This window comes from Oncorhynchus nerka, linkage group LG13 (assembly GCF_034236695.1).
Source record: "Oncorhynchus nerka isolate Pitt River linkage group LG13, Oner_Uvic_2.0, whole genome shotgun sequence".
NCBI lineage: Eukaryota > Metazoa > Chordata > Actinopteri > Salmoniformes > Salmonidae > Oncorhynchus > Oncorhynchus nerka.
In genome coordinates, this window is record NC_088408.1 from 26,778,207 (window position 1) to 26,803,292 (window position 25,086).

Here is a 25,086-nt window from a genome sequence, read left to right on the forward strand (position 1 = left end):
TGGGACTGACTCTGCTCCCCACACAGTCATTCTAATGGGGGAGGTTGGTTAATGGATGGAACAGGCACTGGTGGTGATGACTAAAGGTAGATATGATGCGACTAACAGCCAACACCGTTGAGGGAAATAGTCTCTTAGCAGTGTTTCTTCACCCCACTAATCGCTACTTTGTGTGTCAATCATGATCAAACAGACAGATTCACCGCTGAGCTAACAGAACTGTACTTTACCCCATGGATAATTAAGTCAAATCAGTAAGAAGGTCAGGCATATTATTCCATACAAGAAAGAGATATACTATGAGTGAGAGGAGACAGCTCGCAAGGGTTCTAGAGTCACAGATGTGCTTCTCTCCACAGCTCAGTACGCTATACTGGGAGTCTGTGTAGAGTAGACCAGTGTCTGTAGCTCACTCCGGGGTCAGAGCTCAACGTGTGATAATAGTCCCTTCTCCCCAGATCTATGATTCCCTCTACGGGACGTCCCACTGACATGAGGTGCTAGTGCCCCCTTGTGATGCGACATCTGTTCAGTATTCACACCCAAGCACATCCTGGGTTCGAATATACAGTTCCTCTCACATGCCTCCAACACCAGCCAAGACATCACGCCATCAGACATCAAATCTAACGCCAAGTGACTAATCAGAACCCTAAACCCCGAAGGTCTGGTCTGAACCTGGGACCCATGGCTGTGATAAGAACGATAGAACTAATCCTGAACCATACATCTCTTTAGACAAACCCAACCACACAACAGGCAGGATCAAATTCATTCATTTTTCTATCTACTGACGGCCAGGGAACAAAATGTAATTGAATAAATAATGCCGCAAGTAATATACTTTCATCCAGTCAGCGAGGGAGGAGCATTCATTCTTGTTTAAGCTCAATGGAAACATTCATTTTAATTGAAGGAATCACTTGCTCATGCTATTGCTAGGCACAATGACCACCCAGACAATCTAAGGTAGGGAACCAGACATGTAAAATACCTGCTTGGATGATTCACTTTTAATGGGAAATCCATGGGTGGCTGCATGTAAACGCTACTCCACGAAACATGTTGTAAGAAAGTAAATATTTGAGTTACCTAAGATGATCCTGAGTAACGTTTTAATGTTCAGCCAAAAAGAAAGGGGGGAGACTCATTTTCTGGGCTGTCGGATGTCATCAATGAAAAACTGCTCATTTATTGTGATCTAGTTCTGCATAAGTGTATGACAGTCAGAAGAGAGAGATAGAAGGGGATATTAAGTCTGTAACAAAGAGCTCCCAGACAATGAGAGCCATTCACCATAGTGACATGGCATGCAACATCACACCCAACCTAACTACTTTCCACTTTTGCTTAGCTGTGCCTTGACACATAATACAATTGCTTACCAATCACATTCTCTTTCTGAATATATTTATCTATCTATTGCTGACATGAAACTGGCTGAAGTCATGAAAAACACTTTGATTCAAAGTACAGACCGAGGCATTGGTTTAATCCCCAGAGATCTCTACAGACAGATCTGTCACGCACAGATTGCGACAGGGCCCAAAAGATTGACATAAACGTCCAGAGCAAAAGATACAACACGCTGTAGTGAAACCATGGAGACGATCAATCTGCAACAGTCTGATTCCTTCCCTCGCTAGCTACCCTCTGCAACATCACAGAGAGATGGAGACAAAGGACGAGCCATATGACTGAGAATAGAATAGAAGAGCAGAGGAGAGTGAGTTGGGGAGATAGTGGGGCAGGCCTAGGGCTGCCGGAATAAAGTGTTCCCGTATGAGAGTGCACCTGGCCCTCGTCTGAAGAGCAGGCGAGTGTTCAACAGCAGAGATGTTGACAGTTCTCAGACTCTAAACCTGCCCATCTGCCTGTCTGTATCTCTCTCTGTCTGATTCTCCTTCTTTCTCTCGGGCCCTTTCTCTCTCTCACACTGTGATTTTATGTATTACTGTCAGCCATAGAGAGAGATCCTCTACCCCCTCACTCTCTCTGTCTCTCTCTCTCTCCATTTCTTGTCCTCACTATGTCTCACTCAAGTCACTCTCCCTCTATCACACTCCCTATTTCAACTATGAGCCCTCCTAACCTTGTTTCATCTCTGTCTCTCTCTGTATCTCTGCCTGTCTTTCACACTCCCTCTAAAACCCTAAACTCTAAATTAAATCTCTCTAAATTAAATCTCTCTCTCTCTCTCTCTCTCTCTCTCTGTCTCACAAACACACATACACATCAACAGCTTCTCTCTCGGCTGGCAGGCGAGGGCACAAATTAGCATGGAATAGCAGGCTGTGTTTTGATGAGCTAATATCTGTCAACCAACCTCCAAGCCTGTGACCATGACACTGTAGCCAAGCTTTACACACACACACACACACACACACACACAGGTTTGGCGTCTGTGATGCTCCATCAGTCTTTCTTTATTTCTTTCTCTCTCTCTCTCTCTCTCTGTCCTCTCTCTCCCCTCTCTCTCACTGACTCATATCTCTCTCACTCCATTCTCCATCTCTTTCACACTCCTCTCTCTCTGTCTCTCCTTTCTTTCTCTCACTCTCTCCTCTCTCTCTCCCTCACTCCTCTCTCTATCTCGCTCACTCCGCTCTCTCTCTTTCTCTCCTCTCTCCCTTGCTCCCTCTCTCACTCCTCTCTAACTCATTCCTCTCTCTCTCCCTCCCTCTCTCCCTCCTCTCTCTCTCTCTCCTCTCTCTCTCTCTCTCTCTCACTTTCACTCCGTTCTCTCTCTATCTCTCCCCTCTCTCTCTCACTCCTCTCTCTCACTTTCTCGTTCACTTTATTAATCTCTCTCTCTCACTCCTCTCACTCCTCTTTCTCTCTCTTCTCTTTCTCTTACTCATCTCTCTCTCCGGTCTCTCTCAATCCCTTCTCTCACTCCTCTCTCACTCCTCTCTCTCCCCTCTTTCTCACACCTGTCTCTCTCTTTCACTTTATTTATCTCTCTCATGCCTCTCACTCCTCTTGCTCTCTCCTCTCTCTCACACGCATCTCACTTCTCTCTCTCTCCTCTCTCTCACATGCCTCTCACTCCTCTCTCTCTCTCACTTTCTTCCTCTCTCTCTCGCACTCCTCTCTCTCTGTCTCACACTCCTCTCTCACTCTCACTCCTAGCTCTCTGTCTCACTCCTCTCTCTCTTTCACTCCTTTCTCTCTCTATCTCTCCCCTCTATCTCACACTCCTCTCTCTCACTCCTTTATCTATCTATCTATCTCTCCTCTCTCTCACACGCATCTCACTCCTCTCTCTCTCCTCTCTCTCACACGCCTCTCACTCCTCTCTCTCTCTCACTTTCTTCCTCTCTCTCTCGCACGCCTCTCTCTCTCTCTCTCTCTGTCTCACACTCCTCTCTCACTCTCACTCCTAGCTCTCTCTCACACTCCTGTCTCTCACTCCTTTATCTATCTATCTATCTATCTATCTCTCCTCTCTCTCTCACTGCTCCCTCTCACTCTCTCTTTAACTTTATTTATCTCTCTCTCTTACTCCTCTCACTCCTCTCTCTCTCACTCCTCTCTCTCTCACTCCTCTCTCTCTCACTCCTCTCTCTCTCACTCCTGTCTCTCTCTTTCACTTTATTTATATCTCTCTCACTCCTCTTTCTCTCTCTACTCTTTCAATCTCTCTTTCACTTTATTTCTCTCTCTTACGGCTCTCACTCCTCTTGCTCTCTCTCCGCTCTCTCTCTCACGCCTCTCACTCCTCTCTCTCTCTCACTTTCTTTCTCTCTCGTACTACTCTCTCTCTCTCTCTCTCTCTCTCCTCTCCCTCTCTGTCCTCTCTCTCCACTCTCTCTCACTGACTCATATCTCTCTAACTCCATTCTCCATCTCTTAAACACTCCTCTCTCTCTGTCTCTCCTTTCTTTCTCTCACTCTCTCCTCTCTCTCTCTCTCCCTCACTCCTCTCTCTATCTCGCTCACTCCGCTCTCTCTCTCTCTCCTCTCTCCCTTGCTCCCTCTCTCACTCCTCTCTAACTCATTCCTCTCTCTCTCCCTCTCTCCCTCCTCTCTCTCTCTCTCTCTCCCCTCTCTCTCTCTCTCTCTCTCTCTCCTATCTCTCTCTCTCACTCCTCTCACTCCTCTTTCTCTCTCTTCTCTTTCTCTTACTCATCTCTCTCTCCGGTCTCTCTCAATCCCTTCTCTCACTCCTCTCTCACTCCTCTCTCTCCCCTCTTTCTCACACCTGTCTCTCTCTTTCACTTTATTTATCTCTCTCATGCCTCTCACTCCTCTTGCTCTCTCCTCTCTCTCACACGCATCTCACTCCTCTCTCTCTCCTCTCTCTCACATGCCTCTCACTCCTCTCTCTCTCTCACTTTCTTCCTCTCTCTCTCGCACTCCTCTCTCTCTGTCTCACACTCCTCTCTCACTCTCACTCCTAGCTCTCTGTCTCACTCCTCTCTCTCTTTCACTCCTTTCTCTCTCTATCTCTCCCCTCTATCTCACACTCCTCTCTCTCACTCCTTTATCTATCTATCTATCTATCTCTCCTCTCTCTCACACGCATCTCACTCCTCTCTCTCTCCTCTCTCTCACACGCCTCTCACTCCTCTCTCTCTCTCACTTTCTTCCTCTCTCTCTCGCACACCTCTCTCTCTCTCTCTCTCTGTCTCACACTCCTCTCTCACTCTCACTCCTAGCTCTCTCTCTCACTCCTCTCTCTCTTTCACTCCTTTCTCTCTCTATCTCTCCCCTCTATCTCACACTCCTCTCTCTCACTCCTTTTTATCTATCTATCTATCTATCTCTCCTCTCTCTCTCACTGCTCCCTCTCACTCTCTCTCTTTAACTTTATTTATCTCTCTCTCTTACTCCTCTCACTCCTCTCTCTCTCACTCCTCTCTCTCTCCCGTCTCTCTCTCACTCCTGTCTCTCTCTTTCACTTTATTTATATCTCTCTCACTCCTCTTTCTCTCTCTACTCTCTCAATCTCTCTTTCACTTTATTTCTCTCTCTTACGGATCTCACTCCTCTTGCTCTCTCTCCGCTCTCTCTCTCACGCCTCTTACTCCTCTCTCTCTCTCACTTTCTTTCTCTCTCGTACTCCTCTCTCTCTCTCGCTCTCCTCTCCCTCTCTGTCCTCTCTCTCCACTCTCTCTCACTGACTCATATCTTCTCCATCTCTTTCACACTCATCTCTCTCTGTCTCTCCTTTCTTTCTCTCACTCTCTCCTCTCTCTCTCTCCCTCACTCCTCTCTCTATCTCGCTCACTCCGCTCTCTCTCTCTCTCCTCTCTCCCTTGCTCCCTCTCTCACTCCTCTCTAACTCATTCCTCTCTCTCTCCCTCTCTCCCTCCTCTCTCTCTCTCTCCTATCTCTCTCTCTCTCTCTCTCTCTCTCACTTTCACTCCGTTCTCTCTCTATCTCTCCCCTCTCTCTCTCACTCCTCTCTCTCACTGTCTCATTCACTTTATTAATCTCTCTCTCTCACTCCTCTCACTCCTCTTTCTCTCTATTCTCTTTCTCTTACTCATCTCTCTCTCCGGTCTCTCTCAATCCCTTCTCTCACTCCTCTCTCACTCCTCTCTCTCCCCTCTTTCTCACACCTGTCTCTCTCTTTCACTTTATTTATCTCTCTCATGCCTCTCACTCCTCTTGCTCTCTCCTCTCTCTCACACGCATCTCACTCCTCTCTCTCTCCTCTCTCTCACACACCTCTCACTCCTCTCTCTCTCTCACTTTCCTCCTCTCTCTCTCGCACTCCTCTCTCTCTCTCTCTCTCTCTCTGTCTCACACTCCTCTCTGACTCTCACTCCTAGATCTCTCCCTCACTCTTCTCTCTCTTTCACTCCTTTCTCTCTCTATCTCTCCCCTCTATCTCACACTCCTCATCTATCTATCTATCTATCTATCTATCTATCTATCTATTTATCTATCTATCTATCTCTCCTCTCTCTCACACGCATCTCACTCCTCTCTCTCTCACACTTTCTTCCTCTCTCTCTCGTACTCCTCTCTCTCTCTTTCACTTTATTTATTTCTCTCTCTCACTCCTCTCTCTCACTCTCTCTCTCTCTCTCACACTTTTTCTTTCTCTCTCTCTCTCTCTCACTGTCTCTCACTTTCTTTCTCTCTCTCATTCCTTTTTCTTTCTCTCTTCACTCTCACTCATCTCTCTCTCCTCTCTCTCACTCCTCTCTCTCTCCCCTCTCTCTCGTTCAATTGATTTTTCTCTCTCTCACTCCTCTCACTCCTCTTTCTCTCTCTCCTCTTGCTCTCTCACTCCTCTCACTCCTCTCTCTCTCTCTTATTACTCTCTCTCGCTCTCTCCCCTCTCTCCTCTCAGGCACTCTCTCTCTCTCACTTTTTTTCTCTCTCTCACTCCTCTCTTTCTTTCTTTCACTTTTTCTCTTCCTCTCTCACTCCTCGCTCTCTCTGACCCAGAAGCATGTGGAGCTAAGCCACCAGTTTCATTCTCTCTCCCATAGAGACCTCCACACCAGTTAAAAAAAGACCCACTCTCCTATGAGAGAGAGAGCGAGGAAGGAATAGGGAAGGAGAGAAGAGAGAGAGTGGGAAACACTGGAGCTTCATTAGGATGGATAATTAATATGGAAAAGAGAGAGTGCCTCTGTTTCCCCTCCAAAAAACACCGAATTCCCATAGAATAGAATGTGACACAAACAACACAAAGACAACCTGACGAAGGCAACTGATTTCCCTTCATCCCTGCTGTTTAGACATAACAGCCTCCATCTCCAGAGCTGTGAGAGAAAACAGAAGGGCTCTCCACGAAGATGGCCCTGATGATGGAGCAGCGTTTGGGCAATGTTTTGAGAAGCGTTCGTCAAATCCACTAAGAACGGTACTTACCCTGGCTTAGAGTCTACTGCCCCCCCTATCACTCTGCCTGTCTCATCAATGTCCTCCTCAGACATAAGCCTGGCAGCTAGAAGAACCAATGTCCTACAACCAACCTCCACACCCCAAAAATCCCCAATAAATAGAGAGGATGTCATGTACCATGAAAGGAGACAGTGGAGGTCAGGTTTGAGACATCACTTTTGATGACAACAGAGGATTGTCCTTGTCCTCGAAGGTCTTGATTAGGGTTGCAAAGCTACCGGGAATATACCAAAGTTACCGGAATCTTCTGAAATGTTGGTAATTAACATGTAATTTATGGCAATTTATGGTAACCCTCCAAAAACTTGAAAGGTACCAAAATTTGGGTACTTTACTGTTAAACTAAAGTTTTTAGTAATATACCCTCCCTTTGCAACCCTAGTCTTGAGGGTGTACTGGATGTTTGTCACACTGTGAATGTATCTCTCCATTTCCCCCCTTCCTCTTCTTCTAATGGGAGAGATTCACGCTGGAGTCACCCAGCGTTGACACATAGAGAGCCTCTCAGACAACAATGGATGTGCCCTCTGCCACCAGGATGGGCCCATCAGAAAAGAGAGAGGGTGGGGGAGGAATGAGAAAGTGGGAGATAGAGAGAGGGGAAAGGGTTGTTTTGACTTCAAAAGAGCAGCTGAAAGCCCTTTTGTCACATCTGCTCCTGCAACGCCCTCTACTGCTCATCCTGTGTCTCCTTGTCCGGCCGCCACTCCCCCAGTACTCTCTCTCTCTCTCTCTCTCTCTCTCTCTCTCTCTCTCTCTCTCTCTCTCTCTCTGTTTGATTGTGTGGGCAGAGACAGGTGTACTGGAGTCAGAGCAGATCCCCACCAGCTGCAACGTGTTCCATAATCAAGACCTCTACAAATACTCAGCCCTGCCACTTCCACGCTGACAGATCGTAATCTCTGCTCAGTCAGTCTACGTTTCTAGCCGTTTGTTACTATTCAGATCCTGTTATTCTGTTGTGCCTGTTTTCCTTGCCTGACGCTGCTTTCCTCTCTGCTACAGTTCTGCCCGCTCTGACTCTGGTCCCTGTCTCCAGTCCCACATCTCGTCATCCTGCTACTCTGTCCTGGATTCCCCACTCTACTACTCCCTTGGATTCCTCTGCTTACCCTGTCTCAACCCCTCTTGCTCCAGCCTCAGCCTCCGAACCTGGTTTCCAGCAACCTGCCCGAGCTTCTCCTGACCTGCACTCCATCTCCCCCTGTGTTTCAATAAATACTTTGGTTACTTCATCCCAGTCTCCTCGTCTGAGTCTGCTCTTGGTTTCCCCTGTTCCACTCCGCGTAACAGTATGATCTGGAGCACATCAAGGAGCTTTCACAGAGCCTGTCTGACCTACAGGGCTGACCCTTCACCCAGAGCTCACAACCAGTTCCAAGTCCTCCACTCCCGGAGCCGTTTGCTCCAACTGCCGAGCGTTACTATGGCAACCTTGGAGCTTGCAGAGCCTTTTTGGTACAATGTTCACTAGTATTTGAGCAACAGCCCTACTCTTCTGCTAGCGAACGTGCCAAGATTTCCTTTCTGATTGGCTGCCTCCGTGGAGCAGCGCTTTCCTGGGCCACGGCGGTGTGGGAGAGTCCCCCATCGGCTTCTCCTACTCCAGATTCACGGAGGAGATGAAGAAAGTCTTCGACCACCCGTCTGCGGTAAGGATGCAGCTAAACGACTCCTGTCCCTCCGTCAAGGCCCCCATAGTGTTGCTGAGATTGATGATTGATGAGTTTCGCACCCTCGCCCCTGAGAGTGGCTGGATTGAGGAGGCCCTTCAGGGAGCATTCCGGAACACACTCACTGAGACCTTCAAGGACGAGTTGGTGTCCAGGGATGACCCCTCGATGCCAACGCTCTCAATGGACAGCTCCTCGCCCCGTGTCTGTGAGGGAACCGTCCCTGTCATCATGCGTCTCTCTGAAAATCACCAGGAAAAGATCAGTTTCCACATTGACTGTCCTTACTCTCGACTGTCCTTACTCGACTGTCCTGGTTCTTGGCCATCCATGGTTAAAGCTACACAACCCACAGATTGACTGGACAACCGGAAAAGTAACCACTTCATTTTGAAGAGTTAATTTTGTCACTCAACTTGTTTACATTTTGTCCTTCCCCCTGCCTTGTCTGTGCCCCAGTTCATTTCAGAACCTCCGGATCTGTCATCAGTCCCTCCCGAGTATCACAATCTAGCTCCTGTGTTCAGCAAGCACCATGCCCTGTCGCTGCCGCCTCATCGGCTGTACGACTGCGCCATTGACCTCCAGCCTGGAGCTTCTCTCCCCAGTAGCCGGTTGTTTAACCTCTCTCGCCCCAAGCAAGAGGCTATGGAGAGGTACATCCAGGATTCTCTGGCTGCAGGACTTATCAAGCCATCTTCCTCCCCAGTGGGTGCTGGGTTTTTCTTTGTGAAGAAAAAGGATGGGTCACTGAGGCCGTGCATAGACTTCCATGGGCAGAATAATATCACTGTTAAGAACAAGTACCCCTTGCCACTCATCAGCTCTGCTTTCCCCCCCTCCATGGTGCCACAGTGTTTACCAAACTCGACCTCTGGCATGCCTACCACCTTGTCCGCATAAGAGAGGGGGACTAGTGGAAGACTGCATTCAACACACCACTTGGTAACTTTGAGTATTTGGTAATGCCTTTTGGTCTTACTAACGGAACACACTCACGCTCCTGCTGTTTTCCAGAACCTAGTCAATGACTTGCTGAGGGATGTGATTGGATGCTTTGATTGTGTCTATTTAGATGACATCCTGAATTTTTTCCAAGGACCCTGAGGCTCACCAGTAAAATGTTTGCCAAGTTCTTCAATGGCTGTTGGAAAATAAGCTTTTTGTTAAAGCTGAAAAATGTGAGTTCCATGCTGCCACAGTGTCTTTCCTGGGTTATATTATTGCACAGGGACAGTTACGTATGGACCCCGCCAAGGTCATGGCAGTCACAGTGGTCTGCGCCCTCCAACCTGAAGCAAGGAGATGAGTACAGCGTTTCCTGGGGTTTGCTCATTTTTACCAAGGTTTCATCCGCAACTACAGCCATCTGGCAGCACCTCTCACCACTCTCACCTCCACCTCCACTCCATTCCACTGGACTCCTGAGGCAGAGGCAGCATTCCTGGAACTCAAGCATCACTTCACCTCCGCTCCGGTCCTTACTCAGCCTGACCCAGAACTCCAGTTCATTGTGGAGGTGGACGCCTCTGACACCGGGGTAGGTGCTGTTAGTCTCACTATTCCCCCTCTGATCAGAAGGTCAACCCATGTGCATTATTTTCCCGTAAGCTCTCACCTGCAGAGAGGAATTTTGACATCGGAAACCGGGAACTCCTGGCAGTTGAGCTGGCTCTAGAGGAATTGCGTCACTGGCTGGAGGGCTCTGTAAACCCCTTCATCGTGTGGACTGACCATAAAAACTTGTCCTACATCCAGACCGCCAAATGTCTGAACTCCCGGCAAGCCAGGTGAGCCTTGTTCTTTGGTAGAATCAATTTCACACTCACTTAATGCCCCTGGTTTGAAGAATACCAAGCCTGATGGCCTCTCTCGCCAGTTCACCACCGACAACATGGGTACCGAGCCAGAAGCCATTGTGCCATCCACCTGCAACGTTGCCGCCGTCACCTGGGAGATCGAGTCCCGTATTCCGCCAGGCTCAGCAGAACCAGCCTGACCCAGGTAACGGTCCTAGTAATGCTCTGTTTGTTCCAGATTGTGTTCGCTCTGATGTTCTTCAGTGGGGCCATTCTACCCACCTCACCTGTCGCCCTGGTATGAACCTCACCTTCCTGCGTCAGCGCTTTTGGTGGCCCACCATGGAGAGAGATGTCTCAGCCTGTTCGGTTTGCGCCCGAAACAAAACCTCCACTAAACCGACTTCCGGTCTGCTGCACCCTCTTCCCATACCCAGTCATCCCTGGTCACACATAGCTCTGGACTACGTCACTGGCCTTCCCCCCAGCTAACAGTAACTCCGTCATCCTCACCTTAATTGGCAGGTTTTCCAAAATGGCTCACTTCTTCCCCTCTCCAAACTCCCGTCCTCCAGAGAGACTATGGACCTGTTAGTAGCCCATGTGTTTGGTCTGCATGGCATCCCCACTGACATTGTTTGTGACAAAGGTCCCCAGTTTACCTCCCAGGCATGGAGATCCTTCTGTTCAGCTCTTGGTATTAATGTCAGTCTTTCTTCTGGATATCACCCCCAGACCAACGGCCAGACCAAACGGGTCAACCAAGAGATGGAGACTGCCCTACGCTGCTTGACTTCTGCTAACCCTTCATCCTGGAGTGCTCAGCTACCCTAGGTTGAATATGCCCACCTCACCAACGACTCATCAGGTATGTCGCCCTTCAAGTGTGCTCTGGTTTACGAACGCCCCTTGTTCCCTGCCCAAGAGGTTGCGGTTCCCTCTGTCCAGGACCATCTCAGCCATAGTCACCGTACCTGGAGGAAGACCCGGGCTGCCCTTCTTCGTGTCTCAGACAGGACCCAGTCCCAAGTCAACCGTTGCCAGGCCTCAGCTCCAGACTACACCCCATGTCAAAAGGTATGGCTCTCATCGAAGGATCTGCCATTGAAGTTAGCATCGAAGAAAATTTCACCCCGAATCATTGGTCCCTTTGAAATTGACCGTGTCATTAACCCCTCTGCGGTGCGCCTGAAACTCCCAACCTCTCTCAGGATCCAACCTAACTTCCATGTATCCCTGATTAAACCTGTCTGCTCCAGTCTCCTGTCTCTTCCTGCAGCAGCTCCTCCACACCCTCGGCCCATCAATGACCATCCTGCCTGTACCGTCCGGCGGTTTCTGGACGTGCACCATCGTGGCTGGCAGTACCTGGTGAACTGAGAGGAATACAGGCCGGAGGAGCGCTGCTGGGTGCCCCGCAGTCACATTCTGGACCCCTCCCTCTTACGGGATTTCTATACCTCACACCCAGATAAGCCTGATCGGGCTTATCTGGGTGGTGCCAATAGAGGGGGAGGGGTAATGTCACATCTGCTCCTGCAACGCCCTCTATTGCTCATCCTGTGTCTCCTTGACCTGACGCCACTCCCCCAGTACTCTCTCCCTCTCTCTCTCTCTGTGTGATTGTGTGGGCAGGGACAGGTGTGCTGGCAACGTGTTCCATAATCAAGACTTCTACAAATACTCAGCCCTGTCACCTCCACACTGACAGATCGTAATTTCTGCTCAGTCAGTCTCCGTTTCCAGCCATGTGTTACTATTCAGAACCTGTTGTGCCTGTTTTCCTTGCCTGATGCTGTTTTCCTCTCCGCTACAGTTCTGCCCGCTCTGACTCTGGTCTCTGTCTCCTGTCCCACATCTCGTTATCCTGCTACTCTGTCCTGGATTCCCCACTCTACTACTACATTGGACTCCCCTCCGGACCTGCTTACCCTGCCTCAACCCCTCTCGCTCCAGCCTCAGTCTCTGCACCTGGTTTCCAGCAACCCGCCCGAGCTTCCCCTGACCTGCACTCCATCTCCCCCCTGTGTGTCAATAAATACCTGGGTTACTTCATGCCAGTCTCCTCATCTGAGTCTGCTCTTGGGTTCCCCTGTTCCACTCCGTGTAACACCTTTGAAGGCTTTGTGGATATACTTGTGAAGATCACGTTCAACAAAACTTTCTTTTCATACCGGTACGCTTATAGCTACAGTATGTACCTAGTATGTGATACTGGTAGGTCCTCATAGTCTGTGGAATGTTTTATGTAGTGGATATAGGTGATTATCCTACAATGCCCATGCCAATTCTTAAGGTCTCCAAAAGCTACACATTGAAACAACATATGAAGAGACAGCACTTCCTCTCCAGTTTTGTGTCTTTAACAGATACAAATTATTAATTACTGGCAAACATTTCTCACTGGCACTAGTGGTATCTGCTTTAATTGCACTTGGTTCCACTTGGTTTAATTCCACTCCAATTTGCATACCGCCCAAAAAGATCCACAGATGATGCAATCTCTATTGCACTCCACCATGCCCTTTCCCACCTGGACAAAAGGAACACCTACGTGAAAATGCTATTCATTGACTACAGCTCAGCGTTCAACACCATAGTACCCTCAAAGCTCATCACTAAGCTAAGGATCCTGGGGCTAAACACCTCCCTCTGCAACTGGATCCTGGACTTCCAGACGGGTCACCCCCAGGTGATGAGGGTAGGTAGCAACATATCTGTCATGCTGACCCTCAACACTGGAGCCCCTCAGGGGTGCATTCTCAGTCCCGTTCTGTACTCCCTGTTCACCCACGAATGCATAGCCAGGCACGACTCCAACACCATCAAGTTTGCAGACGACACAACAATGGTAGGCCTGATCACCGACTACGATGAAACAGCCTATAGGGAGAAAGTCAGAGACCTGGCCGGGTGGTGCCAGAAGAATAACCTATCCCTCAACATAACCAAGATTAAGGAGATGAGTGTGGTCTACAGGAAAAGGAGGACCGAGCATGCCCCCATTTTCATCGACGGGGCTGTAAGGTTGAGAGCTTCAACTTCCTTGGTGTCCACATCACCAACAAACTAAAATGGTCCAAACACACCAAGACAGTCGTGAAGAGGAAACGACAAAGCCTATTCCCCCTCAGGAAACTAAAAAGATTTGGCATGGGTCCTGAGATCCTCAAAAGGTTCTACAGCTGCAACATCGAGAGCATTCTGACTGGTTGCATCACTGCCTTGTATGGCAATTGCTCGGCCTCCGACCGCAAGGCATTACACAGGGTAGTGCGTACGGCCCAGTACATCACTGGGGCTAAGCTGCCTGCCATCCAGGACCTCTATACCAGGTGGTGTCAGAGGAAGGCCCTAAAAATTGTCAGACCCCAGCCACCCCAGTCATAGACTGTTCTCTCTAGTACCGCATGGCAAGCGGTACCGGAGTGCCAAGTCTAGGACAAAAAGGCTTCTCAACAGTTTTTACCCCCAAGCCATAAGACTCCTGAACAGGTAATCAAATGGCTACCCGGGCTATTTGCATTGTGTGCCTCCCCAAACCTTCTTTTACGCTGCTGCTACTCTCTGTTTATCATATATGCATAGTCACTTTAACTATACATTCATGTACATACTACCTCAATTGGCCCGACCAACCAGTGCCCCTGCACATTGGCTAACCGGGCTATCTGCATTGTGTCCCGCCACCCACCAACTGCCAACCCCTCTTTTACGATACTGCTACTCTCTGTTTAACATATATGCATAGTCACTTTAACCATATCTACATGTACATACTACCTCAATCAGCCCGACTAACCGGTGCCTGTATATAGCCTCGCTACTGTTATTTTTCACTGTCATTTTACTGTTGTTTTTATTTCTTTACTATTGTTCACCTAATACTTTTTTGCACTATTGTTTAGACCCTGTAAGTAAGCATTTCACTGTAAGGTATTCGGCGCACGTGACAAATAAACTTTGATTTGATTTGGTTGCCTTGGTGACATGCGTGTCTGGAAGTATGCGGCACAAAGCCACCCTTTGCCCAAAACTACCCAGAAATCAGTGCCTTCAAACCTGTTAGTACTCTAGGGGCAGTATTTCATTTTTGGATAAAAAGACGTGCCCGTTTTAAGCGCAATATTTTATCACGAAAAGATGCTCGAATATGCTTGGAATTGATAGTTTTGGAAAGAAGAGACTCTTACGTATCCAGAACTGCAAAGATTTTCACTGTGAGTCCCTTAGAACAAATGCTTCGGGCAAAACCAAGATGTATGACCGACCAGGAAATGAACAGGATTTTTGAGGCTACGTTTTCCATGATCGCCTTATATGGCTGTGAATGCGACAGGAATCAACGGACACTTTATCTTGTTTCCCCAAGGTCTCTGCAGCATTGTGACGTATTTGTAGGCATATCATTGGAAGATTGACCATAAGAGACTACAATTGCCAAATGTCCCGCTTGGTGTCTGCGTGGCATTTGGTGCGCAAAAGTCAGCTCCCAGTGTTTTTCCATTCGAATCAGACAACAAAGCAGGCTTCAAGGACGGTGCTTTCAATGGAGAGATATATGAGAAACCACCTTCAGGATTGATTCAAACAACGTTTTCCATGTTTCAGTCGATATTATGGAGTTAATTCGGAAAAAAGTTTGACGTGTAGGTGACTGAATTTTCGGTTAGTTTCGGTAGCCAAATGCATAGTAACAAAAGGGAACGATGTGTCCTACACAAGAATCTTTCAGGAAAAACTGGACATCTGCTATGTAACTGAGAGTCTCCTCATTGAAACATCTGAAGTTCTTCAAAGGTAAATTATTTTATTTGATTCCTTGGCTGGTTTTTGTGAATATGTTGCGTGCTAAATGCTAACGCTAAATGCTAAGCTAGCTATCACCACTCTTACACAAATTATTGATTTTCTCTGGTTCTAAAGCATATTTTGAAAATCTGAGACGACAGGATTGTTAAGAAAAGGATAAGCTTGAGAGCAGGCATATTTATTTCATTTCATTTGCGATTTTTAGAAATCGCTAACGTTGCGTTATGGTAATGAGCTTGAGGCTGTAGTAACGATACCGCATGCGGGATGGGGCGGACTATGAGGTTAAAGGCTTGTGCCTTACCTGCCAATGAGGAGGAACTCTCCTCCAGCCACACCCAGACGTCTCATGGCCATTAGGAGGCCGCGTACAGTCATTCCCTCACAGAAACACACCACCACGCGAGCCTTGGGCAGACGTTCACGGAGCTTCTTAAGCAGGCGGTCAAAGTGCTTCTCCCCAGCGTTGCTGTAGATCTTGTCAGAGTGGGCGATGCACAGACCCTCCTGGGTGGCCAGCTCCTTGAAGGCCTCCATGCCACTCTCCCCATAGTTTCCTAGGGTTCAGAGAGAAACAGAGGGGTAAGTCACCACTGCAGACACAAAATGGCCAACGAGGAGTCACCATTTTGGAACAGAAAATGCTCAAGTTCCTCCAGGCTGATAGTGACTGGATTCAGCCATACTAACAACTGTGGTAGTCTGATGACTTTGAGTCATCAGGCCGTGAGTGTATTGTGACTGTGCTGCTGTCCTGATCCATCTTCTGATATAGCCAGATAGTCTAGTGCCTACTGATTGCAATCAGGGATGCTGAATGGGGTGGAGAGGACTGCGCTACATTCTCCCATGATAACATCCTAATCAGTTGTACAAGCTTTGCAATGCTGTCTTATTTTACATAGATAGACTGTCTGAAATGGCATCATATTCCCTATGCAGTGCACTGCTTTTGACCAGAGCTGATGAAGCTCTGGCCAAAAGAAGTGCACTGTAGAGGAAGGGTGCCATTTGGGACATAGTCCTAGTAGTGCATGGAGGATGCTGCAAAGAGGATTATGTACATTCAAAGTGCTGGATTCAATCAAAGATGTGTCTGCAATGTTAATGCAGTGCCTTTGTTTACACAATCATTGTCCTCATACACACCTGTCTTATTCTGAAAAATGAGAAAGGGCTGAATTGGCATTACTCTGGCATGATATTATAGACTAGGCTCCAATTGTTAGTTTGCCAGTATAACAGTTCTATCTGAACAGGTGAATTCACATAATGGTTGATCAATTATAAACCCCTTAGATTCATAGCATTTCAATGTAAGGATTTCAGTGTTGTATTCAGTCAAATATCTCATATCAATTAACATACTCACTCAATTTTCATCTCACCGCAGATACTACACTTTTAACCAATCCAAAAGCATTCCCAAAGTGCAGAAACACCATTTACCCAATACACTTAATATTCTAAACGTCAAATAGGCAAGTAGGCCTATAGTTCAAACTGAAGAGATGTGTTTAGTTAGATCCAATGAATCCAATGTTGTGGCCATCACATTGGGCAAAATGGTCCTTGTAGAAGATCAAAACAGGGGCCCTGTACTCTGACTGTGGCTACTACACATCCTGTTATCCTCCACTGTTTTCCTTCACATACAACACCCTTATTATGCCAACACTCTTATCTTTGGTCCCAGTGGACTGCTACCTACCAGGTCTGGTGACAGTCAGATACCTGGCACCCCCTAGCTGAGCCTCATGGCACTTCACCTCCACTCTCTTCTGGCCCTGCCTGCCCCTCAACCTGACCGTGACCTGTGAACTTTGTGACCCCCCTACAGGTTTCTAGTCTTGAAAAAACAGACCCTAGGTAACACAGTAACTAATGTCTGGTTTCAATGATGGACTCTTTTGGCATAGAGGAACTACGTCACTGCCTCAACGCTAATAAGAGGAATAAAAACCTTCTGAGGAATCTCCCAACGAATCACGATGCAGACATGCCAAAATGTCATGATTCAAAAGCGACGTTTTCAGGCACAACCTTTACAGTGGTTTTGGTTAAGATAGTTGATGCATACTAGCCACTTGTGAAAATCACATTAAAAATAACCTCTGTGATTTCCATCTTGCTCGCGACTATTTTGTATTTTATTCAAGTGGATAAAGTAGTAGCATAGGCAGTGACGTAGTTGCAAAAGAGTCCATCATTGAAACCAGACCTTAGACACTGTGTTGCCTAGGGTCTGGTTTTCCAGACTAAATGGTTTCTAGGTTCCACCTTTACAAGCTGATTCAAAGTTCAACCCTCCCTTTAGGGCCTCTCTATCACATATCCCTCTAACAACTCCCAGAATTCCTTAGTGGCCATACACTCCGCCTGTCAATCATTACCTACTCTCATCATTAGGTACATTTCATTGAGGTTTACGCTGAGGAGCCTTGGCTAATTGCTAATGGCAGAGATTTACTTGTAGTAACTACAATTTAGCTATCTCCACATCTCATTCTACCCTCGTCCACTTACAATAGTGGTAAACTGGTGAAAGAGTTTTATGTGATTGAGTTACATGGTGTGTGTTTGCATTGTGGAGTACTCTACTGGTATATTAACAAGTTCAGCACCCTGGACAGCACACTCACACACAGCCGATAACACCTTCAGACAAGTGCTGCTGAGAAGCTATGTGGGCTGCTGTATTGATGTGCTGTTATTTCAGGTATTGAGGGGCATTGCCAGAACCCCTTTGCAAGCTGTGCTTAGACTACACATCCCTTCCAGGGATAGATATGATGGAAACACCCTCAACACAGTAATTCCGCTACATCTGAATAGCAATAACACAGATGGGAGTTGATTTCTATCAATACACATAACGGGGGAACTTTTGTATGTATTAGTTACACACATAGAATTAGAATTACTAGTATGGATGGACCAGCGGGATTCTATTTCTATGATTCCACCCAGAGATACTTTAAATGACTATTTAATGATGTGGTTCCACCACCTGTAACCCCAGCCTGATAGTAGGCTACACCACACAGAGCAGAGGGGAAACAGTCCATTAGTGCCCCTGTTGAATATGGATAGGCTGATTGATTAATTAAGACATGCTTAGGAATAATGAAGACGATAGAGCATGCCTGTTATTTTCTAATGGAATAGAATTAGCATCAAATTTAACATCCTGGGAGACATAACATCTAGCATCTTATTTCCTTTTAATATAAATAGATACCAATAAACACCCAAATGCATTTCCATTCTGATAACATTGACCACAATTTGACTGAATTGTGGCTTGAGAGATTGGATGTGTTGCTGGGGTGTAGGTATGATGAACGGCTAAAGAACCGACTTTGCCTGTGGTGTGTGAATACTTAAACTGCACCAGATGTATAGTTCTGTCTGGAGAGCGGGAATTCCATTACACAGCAAGTTTCCCTCCAAAGCAATATTGCACATAGGAGCACACCCATAGCGAGGATGACAGGGAGGAGGACACACATGCTTGCTAGCAAGTACTTATCTGTGTACAAACCACATTAACAATTTATCCACCACCTCTATAGCTAGGCATATTTACCTTAACCATTATCTTATCTCAAACCCAAACACATACGAGACAAAATCAACTTGACAGCATGTAAAAACCCTCTCCAAAGCCGAGCCAGTCCTCCCATGCCTACTGGGCCTAATCCTATCCTACCCCACACACAGCTTTCAGAACCCCTGTGTTGAGTGGGTTGAGTGACTCACCCTCCGTGTGCACCGCAGACACGTAGGTCCAGTTGTAGCGTTGGACTATGTCCAGCATGGCCCGGGCCTGGAGCGTGTCAGAGGGCACGACCCGCAGGAAGTACTTAAACAGAGTCTTGTCGCTCAGGTCGATACTGGTCGCTGAGTAAGCAATCTGAGGAATGTTGAAGAGCTGTAGGAGGTTCTGTACCTGGATGGCAACGGAGCTGGAACCCGGCCCAATCACCCCCGCAATAGGCTTCTTGGAGGGCGGGGGTTGGTTGGACGGCGTGCCGTCTATGCACCACTTGGAGCCGTCCTTGTCATCCCGGATGGAGATGAGGGAATCCCGGATGAACTCAATGCTCTGCTCCAGGGCCACGGAGGAGTGCCAGCAGGAGTCCCGGATCTCACAGCCCAGGCTGATGTTGGGGAGCAGGAAAGGGTCGGAATTGATCCTGTCCAGGGTGTGGAACATGGCCTCTACCCGCTGGATGCCGTACTGCTCCCGAACATCCCCACACTTACGATCAGCCACTTTTTCAGCAGACGGCTGGTGGTGGACGGAGAAGAGGGCACCGATTATCACATCTCCATCCATCCGGGCCACGGAGCGAGGTGCGGCTCGCGGGACTGCCGACCGCTCATAGATGTTGCTTTTGTGGGACAGCACGAGGACGTCGAAAAACAGCGTCGGAAGACACAGGAGCGCGAGGAAACCCATATTTACATGTGCCATATTCCACATCCTGTGAGCGGTGCCAGCTGCACGGGCGTACTATCCGCTCCGGGCAGTTGAGCAGAAACCTTGACAGTCTCTCAGTATATCCACGTTTAACCCAGTGACCATTGTTTGGAAACACAGCGCCCTGAGCATATCCAAACAGACCTGGAGAGAGATCATAAAAGATCAAGCAAGATTGTGAAGGCAGCAACAGATATGCAACGTCTTACAGTTATCATATAGTCTCTATATTACATGGGTTTGTAAATAATGGTGGCCCTCGCAATAAACACGAGCATATTCTTATTAAATTGACTAGGTTCATAGCCCAAACACAACATGCCTACTAGAAATAAGGCTAATTCAGTATCCATTTGCAAACAAGAACTGCAGAACATAAAATAAGAATTCGACTAAATTCAATATACTTTATTTATCCCACGGGGGCAATTATCATTACAAGTTTATTGAGAATAACACTGAAGTCAATTTGTTTTAGTCGTTCGATTGTCTCAGACAGGTAACATAAATTATAGCATACTTAAAATTTGAGACAGTTTATCATCGTTTCCCCCAATTTCCCCATAAGAGCATATGGCAATCGTACGGTCCATTGAGAAACCGAGTTGCCCGGAACGCAATTTCAGCACATTGGACAGCGCACTAACGAAGTCATACGATAATTGAGAAACGGCGTCGTACAGGTGCTGCTGATGTAGGCTACTGCCTAGTGAAGCTATGTGCTGGTATTTCCACGGTTTAGAAAGTATCTAATTGAGTTCCTAAACCAATCCATGTCCATTTATATTCCCTTCATTGGACACTACTGAACAAATCCTTGATACCCAGTCTGATGACATGGAACATCGTTGCACTGAGTGGTGTGAAATTATATTTGAACATACAGATCAGATTTCCATGCTGTCTCTCTAGGCATATAAGCCATATATCATGCTCTGTACGATCCAACGCGCAGCATGCAATATTTTTCACCCTCATCTGTCCGAATTCATTGCTCACAAACCTCAGTGGCCTGATTCCAAACATTCAATGATATTGCATTATCGAACAGGAGAGAAGCCGATACATAGTCTTTACACTTAGCTGTCCTTGTCACGAGCATATCAAAACCGACACCTGCCCTAACCTGTACATCTCTTCTTTCATAAATTAATTTGGTAGAAAAACTTGGGACGTACCTGAATCCGCGAGACATATCGCGTGTCTTGCTCGGTCTTCTGTGCAGCGCGGTCCTTGGCTTTGATAGTTGAGTTTGTATCGCTCGAACGGACGTTTTTTTCACGCTCCTCCAGTGAGAGCACGAGAGCCCCCCACCCCTCCTCTTCTTCTTCTCTCGCTCTGACAGTTTCTCACCACATTTCATAAACCGGGTCATAAAAGCTGCAGCCTTAATAGGGCAAAACGCTGAACGTTTAAACCCCCACTACAGGTCACTTATTCTTATACAATAGACAATGGTATCATTCTTCACACGAGGGTTAATCAGCTTCAAACAGTGGTGCCGCAATGGAGAGTTGAGCGGTGCGCGAGCCGCTTAGACGGGTAAGATAAATGGTGTTTATCTACAGAATTGTGACCCTGCCATTACCCAATGCCACAACGGGACCCGTCTCACAGCAAAAGCACATTCAGTGTGAGAATACCCCCATTTTTTTCCAGGTAATGGAGGAATCATCAAACAAATGTAATGTTTTATATTAAGGGTTCAGTGACCATCATCGTGGTCCACCCTAGATAATCCACCTATAGGCTATACATTGTACATTTTCATCCACACTGTCTGACCTTTAAAAGCGGAGGGCACTGGATGGATGCCAGAAATGCCTGCTGGTTGCAGTCTGACTTAAATCGAAGTAGTACCCTTTTAAGGAAGCACCTCAAGGTTCGAAAAATCTTGGCTTCCCGCCTATATTTGAAGTTGAAGACCTTAACGGGTAGCTGGTGGCAGAAGAGCTAGATTTAGTTAATTGGTAAAAGTCAACTGGTATTTTGCAAATGCGAAAGTTCTGCAATTTTTGGAGGTGTGCTTGGTTTAGAGTTGGGTCATTTCTGTGCCCAAATGGGTTTGGGCGACAGCAGAGGAAGAACTGTACATAATATCAAACAGCGTTTGGAAAAACAATTAGAACTAACAAGGACTCCACGAAGCTAGAGAGGGGCGTGTTCCGTGGGCACGCGGGGAGCCAGTAGCAGAAGGCATTTAATCGGTAAACAACCGGAGCGCATACGAGGACATGTCTCGTGTCTCTGACACGCACCCCGTGGAGTGTGGATATGGAGACCGCGCATAATTATGTGCGTGTCTGAGAGAGAGAAAGAGAGAGCGAGAACACTTAATAGGAATGGTTGACACACTGTAGTAGCCTGCCTACCTATTTGGTGATTGTGATTAGCAACGAACGGAAGTTAATTTTCGTTGCAGGTTAGGAGAGCATTTTAGCTAACCCGTACCCTTTTCCTAACCTGAACCTAATTTTCCTATCCTACTACGTTAATTTTCCTAATCTGCTATGAAAAAGTCACTTCTGGTCGTAGCGGTATATAGTCAAAACCCTATTTGATAGCCTACCGAGAACAGTCAATGGGATCAGTGATGTAAAGTACTTAAGTAAAATATACTGTAAAGTACTACTTGTCGTTTTTTGGGGTATCTATACTTCACTATTTATATTTTTGACAACTTTTACTTTTACCCCACAACACGCATAATGAAAATAATGTACTTTTTACTCCATACATTTTCCATGACACCCAAAAGTACTCGTTACGTTTGTAATGCTTAGCAGGGCACACAAATGGTCCAATTCATGCACTTATCAAGAGATCATCCCTGGCCATCCCCACCGCCTCTGATCTGGTAGACTCACTAAACACAAATGCTTCGTTTGTAAATTATATCTGAGTGTTGGAGTGTGCCCCTGGGTATCCGTAAAAATGTTTTTAAAATGGTGCTGTCTAGTTTGCTTAATATAAGGAATTTGAAATTATTTATTCTTATACCTTCAATACTTAAGTATATTTAAAACCAAATACCTTTAGACTTCTAATCAAGTAGTAATTTACTGGGTGACATTCACTTTTACTTGAGTCATTTTCTATTAAGTTATCTTTACTTTTACTCAAGAATGACAATTGGGTACTTTTTCCACCACTGAATGGAATTTAAGATACTGAAGGCTATAGCAGATGTTACCTGAGCACAATGACAAGCGTGACTGTAGGCCAGACAGAACCGTGTGAAAACGCACTAGAATAACATTATAAGTCACTGACTGCCCCACTCAACCATATCCAAATATGCCTAACAGTCAAGACAACATGAGTTCCATACAGTACCAGTCAAAAGTTTGGGCATACCTACTCATTCCAATGTTTTTCTTTATTTTTACTATTTTCTACATTGTAGAATAATAGTGAAGACATCACAACTATGAAATAACACGTGTAGAATCATGTAGTAACCAATATATCAAAATATATTTGAGATTTGAGATTTCTTCAAAGTAGCCACCCTTTGCCTTGATGACAGCTTTACACACTCTTGGCATTCTCTCAATGGGCTTCATGAGGTAGTCACCTGGAATGGATTTCAATTAACAGGTCCGCCCTTGTTAAAAGTTCATATGTGGAATTGCTTTCCTTAATGCATTTGAGACAATCAGTTGTGTTGTGACAAGGTAGGGGTGGTACACAGAAGATAGCCCTATTTGGTAAAGGACCAAGTCCATTTTATGGCAAGAACAGCTCAAATGAGCAAAGAAAAACAACAGTCCATCATTACTTTAAGACATGAAGGTCAATCAATCCGGAAATGTTAAGAAGTTTGAAAGTTTCTTCAAGGGCAGTCACAAAAACCATCAAGCGCTATGATGAAACTGGGTCTCATGAAGACCGCCACAGGAAAGGAAGACCCAGAGTTACCTCTGCTGCAGAGGATAAGTTCATTAGAGTTAATTTCACCTCAGATTGAAGCCCAAATAAATGCGTCACAGAATTCAAGTAACAGACACATCTCAACATCAGCTGTTCAGAGGAGACTGTGTAAATCAGGCCTTCATGGTCAAATTGTTGCAAAGAAACCACTACTAAAAGACACCAATAATAAGAAGAGACTTGCTTGGGCCAAGAAACACAAGCAATGGACATTAGACCGGTGAAAATCTGTCCTTTGGTCTGAAGAGTCTAAATTTAGATTTTTGGTTCCAACCTCCATGTCTTTGTGAGACACAGAGTAGGTGAATGGATGATCTCCGCATGTGTGGTTCTCACCATGAAGCATGGAGGAGGAGGTGTGATGGTGTGAAGGTGCTTTGCTGGTGACACTGTCTGTGATTTATTTAGAATTCAAGGCACACTTAACCAGCATGGCTCCACAGCATTCTGCAGCGATACGCTATCCCATCTATTCTGCACTGTTTTTCAACAGTACAATGACCCAAAACACACCTCCAGGCTGTGTAAGGGCTATTTGACAAAGAAGGAAAGTGATGGAGTGCTGCATCAGATGACCCGACCTCCACATTCACCCGACTACGACCCAATTGAGATTGGGTTGGACCTCAGAGTGAAGGAAAAGTAGCCACCAAGTGCTCAACATATGTGGGAACTCCTTCAAGATAGTTGGAAAAGTATTCCTCATGAAGTTGGTTGAGAGAATGCCAAGAGTGCAAAGCTGTCGTCAAGGGGGTGGCTACTTTTAAGAATCTCTAATATAAAATATATTTTGATTTGTTTAACATGTTTTTTGTTTCATGATTCCATATGTGTTGTTTTATAGTTTTGATGTCTTCACTATTATTCTCCAATGTAGAAAATAGTGAAAATAAAGAAAAACCCGTGAATGAGTAGGTGTGTCCAAACCTTTGACTGGTACTGTATGTTGAGCCAGAGAGCAATGTAGGCCTATTGCAACCCCCCTCAATCAGAAATAAATTCACATAGACTTGAAGGGAAAATATAGCCTGCGTCAATGGTAAAAAATAATGAATTAATAAACGTATCCACAAATTCAAATAAGTGGCACACAGCATCATGCGTTGGACAGCTTCAGCACCAAGGACAGTGACTCCAACCAACCTTCTTTTTTAAAGCAACAGACTGCCCTCTGGTGTTTGCCGAATATCTTTTTAAACGTTCTTATAGTGCTTTCAGAAAGTATTCATACCCCTTGATTTATTCCACATTTTGTTGTGCTATTTTTTTCTAATCCATCTAGACACAATGCCCCATAATGACAAAGTGAAAACATACTTAAAAAAAGGTTTGAAATGTATTGAAAATGAAAAACAGAAATATCAAATTTACGTAAGTATTCTCACCCCTGAGTTAATACATTGTAGAATAATCTTTTGTAGCGATTGCAGCTGTGAGTCTTTCTGGGTAAATCTCTAAGAGCTTTCCACACCTTCATTGTGCAACATTTGTCCATTATTCTTTTCAAAATTCTTCA

The 25,086-nt window shown here is 46.2% G+C and overlaps 1 protein-coding gene across 1 annotated transcript in view; it reads right to left on the reverse strand.

Annotated features, from left to right (window-relative positions):
- The window catches only part of LOC115139274 (metabotropic glutamate receptor 1-like), a 50,407-nt gene extending 30,632 nt beyond the window's left edge, over positions 1-19,775 (reverse strand). The window contains exons 1-2 of the mRNA XM_065026297.1: positions 18,914-19,775; positions 15,456-15,708 (exon numbers count right to left, since the gene is read on the reverse strand). Of these exons, the coding sequence (XP_064882369.1) occupies positions 15,456-15,708; positions 18,914-19,640 (980 nt within the window). The 5' untranslated portion in view covers positions 19,641-19,775. The remainder of the gene's footprint in view (positions 1-15,455; positions 15,709-18,913) is intronic.
- Between the last annotated feature and the right edge of the window lie 5,311 nt (positions 19,776-25,086).